The 6,767-nt window shown below is 48.4% G+C and overlaps 1 protein-coding gene across 4 annotated transcripts in view; it reads left to right on the top strand.

Annotated features, from left to right (window-relative positions):
• The window catches only part of TPRA1 (transmembrane protein adipocyte associated 1), a 23,251-nt gene extending 18,008 nt beyond the window's left edge, over positions 1-5,243 (top strand). For 2 of the 4 annotated variants that reach the window (XM_019504937.1, XM_019504935.1), the window contains 3 exons: positions 1,153-1,255; positions 1,969-2,049; positions 3,214-5,243. In XM_019504937.1, coding sequence (XP_019360482.1) covers positions 1,153-1,255; positions 1,969-2,049; positions 3,214-3,448 — 419 coding nt within the window. In that variant the 3' untranslated portion in view covers positions 3,449-5,243. The remainder of the gene's footprint in view (positions 1-1,152; positions 1,256-1,968; positions 2,050-3,213) is intronic. The other 2 variants (XM_019504936.1, XM_019504934.1) reach the window with 1 other exon arrangement.
• The last annotated feature ends 1,524 nt before the right edge of the window (positions 5,244-6,767 follow it).

The following is a 6,767-nucleotide window of genomic DNA, read 5'->3' as shown; positions in this document are numbered from 1 at the left end:
ATGCACCTGTGGATGCACGACAAGGTCCAGTTAGCCCTGCCAACCGTGACCTCGCACTGTTGGCCCATGTTCATCTTGGAGTCAGTAATGACTCCAAGATCCCTTTCTGCCTCCGTGCTCTCAAGAAGGGCATTTCCCATCTTACACATGTGCTGCTGGTTACTACTGCCCAAGTGCAGCACCCTGCACTTGTCAGTATTGAAACACATCCTGTTTTTGTTAGCCCACCCCTGTAACCTATCCAGGTCTTGCTGCAGTCTTTCCCTCCCTACTTGCGTGCTCACCTCACCCCAAATTTTGGTATCATCAGCAAATTTAAAGAAGTTGCTTTTCACCCCGTTGTCCACATCACTGATAAAGAAATTGAACAGCGCGGGCCCAAGGACCGAGCCCTGGGGGACTCCACTGCCCACTTCCCCCCAGGTTGAATATGACCCGTCCACCACAGGTTGTACTGTCTTGGAGTACAGCTACTGAGAGGGGAAAGTTTCAGGCTTTCTAGGCTGTTTGGAAGCTCCTAGCCAGTTCTTTAAATACTGTACTTTGGTGCAGTGCTTACCAAAGTATGCCTGCTGCGAGCCAGTGCAAGTGTCTTCAGCTCAATTTAGTTCATATCTGCAGTACCTCTTGCTACTCCAGTCCTAAACATTCCCAGTGCTGCTGTTACCCCTCAGTATGGACCCATAGCATCCTTTGCTTTTCCTACTTTGGTCTTCTATGCTGTTTTACTAACTCTGCTTTTGCTCCCCTGCTGACCCACAGTGCCTCTTTTGGTTCAGTCACAGGCCGCCAACGTTAGGTCCATGTGTTCAGCAGTGATAGGCTTGCGCCTGTTATTCTAACAACAGCCGTTGGAGTCCCTTGCTGCTGCTTGGCATGTGAACCTGTGGTTTCCTCCATAAGTGTCATAGTATGTGGCTGTCTCACTTCCTGACCTCCAACGGTGCTACCGGCAATAGAGAGAAGAAATATGGGGTGTTGATCTTTAAGTAATTCCCAAGCTTTCCAGAGCTCTGTCTCTTCTAACAGCAGTTGGAGATATGTCTCTAGGCTGTGCCACCTCCTTCAGCTGGCAGCAGCTATCATAAACTGCTTAGCTGGGGCTGGTGAACCTGATATCTTTTCATCCTTGCATCCTTGTCTCCCCCACAGCGAGGAGGAGTTTTTATGTCTATGCTGGAATTCTTGCCCTGATGAATCTCCTGCAGGGCCTGGGCAGTGCCCTCCTCTGCGTGGATATCATAGAAGGACTGTGGTACGTATGGCAGGGGGGCTGGTTCTGTCAGCATCGTCAGCTGGAAGAAAAGTCTGTTGCCCGGTTAGCCAAGACTTACTTAATATGAGTCTTTATTTAGGGGTAGCAGAAAAGTTTGCTTGCCTACAACCATAACTGGGACAGAAGGAACATCCCTGCTGCCCCTAAATAAAGCAGTGGGCATAGGTTTAACAGTAATACTGTCAAGATGCCTCTTTGTGAAATACACAGGACAAAGCTGCACTGTTGTAAGGGAGGCATGTGCAGAGCTCCTCCAAGAAGTGTTCTCCATATTCTCCTACTGTGTAAGGGAGGGGCAGCATTGAGTCAGCAGTGAGGACCAGCCCTTGGCTTCATTTTGCCTGGGGTTTTCCAGTGAGAGGTCACGCTCAGGAGATGCAGAAATAGCACAGAGATGTCTTTTATGCTGGGAATATGGCATTCTTGGGACAGGGCTCTCCTGTGGCTGAGCATGGACTTTCTGGGCTGAGAGAAACTGCAAAGCATTGGCGGTAGAACTTGTTCATCTGGGCCAAGGGAGCATGCTTAGTTAGTAGAAGACGTTGCCTTCTGCCTCCCACACAGTGCCTTGGATCCTTGGGAGAGAATGTGATCCTTTCCTGAAGGCATGGGTTTGCTTATTACACACAGGAACCATTTTCTGTACTGTGAGGAGATGCTAACAACTTCATGTTTCCTCTTGCCTCTGACAGCTGTGTTGATGCCACAACATTCCTCTACTTCAGCTTCTTCGCACCTCTCATTTACGTGGCATTCCTGAAAGGTTTCTTTGGGTGAGTAGATGGGAGTTCTTTTACCTTGCTTAGTCTCTCACTTGCCTCACTTGTAAAATAAAAGCCATGGTTGGACCTCAGGAACAGAACCTAGCTCTGTTACTGCCTCTGTAACCTTGGTCAAGTCTCTTCCTCTCTCTGACACTCCATTCCCCTATAAAATGGGAAACATGCCAGCTCCTCATGAGGAGCCGAGTTGTCGATGTTTGCACTCACTGTTAGGTACTGAGGAGCTAACTAGTCAAGTGTTTTGTGAGTGATTGATTCCCACAGTTGGATTAAGTAGAGAACATGGCTCCTGGATTCACTGATAGGTGTGCAAAGACCCTGTACATGATTCACAGAGATTTCAAATAGGAATCCAGACTGTCAAACATGCTCTGACCTGCTGTGATCTTTGAATCCTTTACAACAGAAGAATTGCTCTATTATTTTTCTGTAGTCAGAAAAAAAAACAAACCCCAAGTGAAGGTTAAGAGCTGACATTTTGCAAGGGCTCCCCTGAGAGGTTGAGAACCTCTGAAGCATGATTCTTGGATTTGAGGTGCCCCCGTGTGGCCTGCTGGAGGCAGTGCAGTGTCTTCACCCTACTGATGTCTCCTGAACAGATCAGATCAAACTGTACAAGCATGCTGATAAACAGGAAGCAGCAGATTCCTAAATCTTCATGGGGCTGAACTGTTGCTCTGCTCTCTGCTTTGTAGTCTGAAAGGAGCAAAGTTTGGTATTGGCTCTAGATGGAAATATCTACTTTTGAGATGAATGTCCTGATCCAAACCTTTCAAGTCCCATGAATCCCATTCCATTGGAGATGATGGCAGAGTACCCATTGGTGACTTTGGCATCAGGACCTCATTGTTTGTATTGAGGAAGTCAGTGCACTGCAGTAAAAATAAGAACAGATATCCCACGTACCTACTTACAGCCCTGGTTGTCCAGCCATAGCTCTGTCAATGTACTTTGCTCCAGAGCTGTGCCACCCCCCTGCTGCTTTGGTCTAGCACCCTCCTGGTGAGGGGATGGTGGAGTTCATATGGATGTGGCCAATGGTCCCTAAGTGTGGGGTTCCATGTTGTTGCTGCTTCCCTGCTGGAGAGGTCACTGTGCTGACATGACGCCACCTTCACCAGCTTTCTAACTCTCTATCCTTCCTCCTGACTCCAGGTCTGAGCCAAAGATCCTTTTCTCCTACAAATGCCAAGTGGATGAACCTGAGGATGTTGATGTGCACCTCCCCCATGCCTACGCTGTGGCCAAGAAAGAGGGCATGGATTCCGGCTTCTACTCCAGCACCCAAATTGACACCACAGCCTATCTGGATGATGTTGCCTCTATGCCCTACCACGTGGGCAGCATCAACAGCATTGATAGTGACCGTTGGAAAGCCATCAATGTGTGAAGCAACCCACACCCCCTTTTTGCAATGCCTCATTCCCTTCCTTCCAACCTCTCTGATCCCACAGTTGCTAGGATGTGCATTGGAAATTGATCCTCAGCTATTTGGTGTGGCTTTCCCCTCTTTCCTTGGGGTGTTGTCATCCCATTGTGGAAAAAAATAGACAACTCCTCTGACCCTCCCAGAAGGACATGCGTTGTCTTCACATGAAAATGGCCTAGACCAGCTGTATTCACAAATACCTTTGTGCAGAACCTTCCTGAGTGTTCCAGAGATGGATGAGACCCAGAAGATGGGCCTTGACGATCCACTTTCCTCTTTGAATGTCTGAAAGCACTTATTTGACTGGGAGGTGGATGGGTTTGGGGTGCATGGACTGAGATTTAGGCACCAGAGCAGCCAGAGGAAGCATTCTGTGCATGAACCCAGAGGCACTTTGGGCTTTCTCAGCAGGCCCACCTTCCCAAATAGTATTGTAATCAACCTGCTCAAGCTCTTAGCAAAAGCAGTGTCTGGTGAGGAAGCTTGGAAAAGCAGAGCTGCTCCCAGCTCTGGTTGATACACATACAAATCATGAAATGCAGTATAATGGGAATTGCATTGAGTGTTTAGCTGGGGAAGGGGGTGAGGGGTGGAGTGAGGAAGTACAATGATGATTGAACTGTTAAATGTGCCCCGAGACCAGGGTCATATTTTACAGGCTTGTGAGACTGATATATCCTGAGTAAAGAATAGGGGGACTGTAAAAGACCTAACATGGCTGGTCAACTGAGACCAAACAACGGAGGAAGCATCTCTGAAGAATGTGCTGCTGTATAACTGGACTTGCAGCTTGACTTCTCCGTGACATGCAGTTATGTGCTTTACACTGAATTGGGGTTGAGTTTTCACACTCAAACTGGCCATGTGGGCATACTACAGGTCTGTGCTCTGCTTTGGAGGGTCCCCCAGCTCCAAGAGGGCTACAGAGGAGAAGGCTGGCTCTGAAAATGAAGGCTGCAGAGGAGATCAGAGGCCTGAGGCAGAGCGAAAGCCGAAGATGAGCCTCAGCTGCTAGCATCCCATACCTGGAGAGGTCTGGGAAGCCAACAAAGTGGCTAGAGTCAAGACAACGAGTGTTCTAGCTTGGGAGGTAAATGGGAAGTAGACAAACTGCTACTGCTTCTGTAGCAGCTTCTCTTGATCTGTGCTGTGTTGTAGCTTGGGCCCCTGGCACAATCACATTGGCCTGAATAGGTGCTGTAGCTGGATACATTTAAAAACCGTATGACTTTGGACTTCCCTGCTGGTCTGTATATAGATTCTCTGAGGTCTTGCCATTAACCTCTTCTACTTGGAAAGAAGGGTTTACATCTGACCAGCCTGACATGGATCCCATCGCATTCCTACCCCATGGCTGTTCTACTTAAGGTTTCCATAGCTGGGCTTGTGGGACCTCTGGGATGCGATTTGCACCCACCAGTGGTGAATAGATTTATGTTGGTAGCGTTAGAAATGCTGTTCTGACTGGAGACCTCCAGGTACGTGGAGGATCTGATATGCGAATTAGCTGCATTTAATTGGAAATGGCAAGTTGAGGTTTTTTTCAACATGTATGAATTTTATGGGCCTCTTCTTTGACTGCTGATTTCTGGATCCTGGCAGTTGGGGATAGTTAAGGAAGCAAATATCCTTCCTGTTGTGTGGTGCTGGAGTATGGGTTTGAATCCTGAAGGAGGTTAGTGGGTGTAGTTCGCTTCCAAGTGTTCCCAAATAAGGGAGTGGGAAGCCTGAGGGGTGACAACAGGGAGTGTGTGTGCATTGCTACTGCCATGCAGGCACTTGGCTTCTCTAGTTGATGAGTACAACCTCGCTGTGAGGGTCAGGGTATTCTGTTCCCTTTGTTTTCTAGCCATCGGGTCTCTAAGCAGCCCTGGGAGCCAAAGGGAGAGACACTTGGTTTAAGTGTATGTATGCTTTTTACTTTATTATTTGTATTTACTTTTCAAAGAGACCTCATTGCACCATGTTGGCTCCTCAGAGCCTTGTAGACTTCCACAGCATGTGGTGATGACAACAGCAGGTGCCTGGGAATGTGCTCTGAGACTTTTATTGAGCGCTTGTCCAGATGGGCCTTTATCCCACCAGGGAAACCTTGTAGCTTCCTACTGTAGCTTGCATTAGCTGCATTGGGACCCCGGTATAGTGGTCTGTGGAGGCTGATGAGAGCAGGGTTAGGTGACAGAACAGGGTGTCTGAATGGCTGGTGGCCTGTCTGTGTGAGTGCTGCCCTGGTGGCTGAAGCCCGTGGAGATGAACCACTGTTAGCAACGGTGGGGAACTTGAGCGTAATTTCCGCTGTGTAGGCAGGGCTGTACAAGCCAACTCGGGAGTAGGAGGGTCTTGTTCTGGGTGGGGGACAGAATTGTCCCGTCATGAAGAACAAAGGATGAGAGTCCAGGACTCTGAAAATGAAGGCTTGCTTGTGTCTCTTCCTCAGTGAAGTAAGAGCAGTCTGTGAATTCTGCCTATCATTGGCTGATTGAAATGCAGAAGGACCAGCTGCCAAGTGCATCCATCCACTCCTTTCTGGATGGGACAAGTATCTTCTCCCCCCCCGAAGTCCAGTGTTTCCTTGCAATGTCCCACATTGTGCTGCTAAGGAGCTTCCACACTAGGTCAAGGACTGACTGTATTCCCGCTGTATGTCTGTGTGTATGTAGTACTTCTGTGGGCAGAAGTGCTTGTCTGTGTTGGGCAGGGAAGGGGAGATTGAAAACAGAGTCATGTATATTTTTGTTTGTAAAATAAATAAAATGAAGTTTGGCATAAACAGAAAACTTCCTCTCACCAGTGCCCTCAGCTGTATAAAAGCTCTCTGGGATCTTTGTACAAATATATCTGAGAGCGCATTGTATTGTATCCTTTTATTTCTGTGATTTGGGTTCTCGGGGGTTATTGCCAGAACTGAAGAAAGACCGGATGGAGCTGAAGTGACAGAGGTCTCCTCTTCCAGTTGAAGCTCTCCTTCTCCTCCTGGAGGTCCACCTGTGTGGCCTGCAGCCTCCATTGCTCTTTCTCTGTTTCCTGCACTGTTCAGAGCCAGTGAATACTGCTCGTGATCTGGTCAGAAATGCTGCCTGTCCCCAGCAGCTTTGGAGACCTCAGCCTCTTGCTTTCACCATGACCCCAGATTCAAGAGCACTCCACTGATTCACTGCACTGCCTGACACGTTTGACAGTCGTTAGCTTCCCATGTTCTGACTTTGCCACCTCACCTTTGTCCCAGCTGTCCACCTCCTAGTTTGGGCAGACCACTGGTGTTACCTTTGCTGGCAAAGCC

Source organism: Gavialis gangeticus, unplaced genomic scaffold (genome assembly GCF_001723915.1).
Source record: "Gavialis gangeticus isolate Ggan-Ray unplaced genomic scaffold, GavGan_comp1, whole genome shotgun sequence".
NCBI lineage: Eukaryota > Metazoa > Chordata > Crocodylia > Gavialidae > Gavialis > Gavialis gangeticus.
The sequence above is the reverse complement of the archived record's forward strand: the minus strand, read 5'-3'. Positions and strand labels throughout refer to the sequence as shown.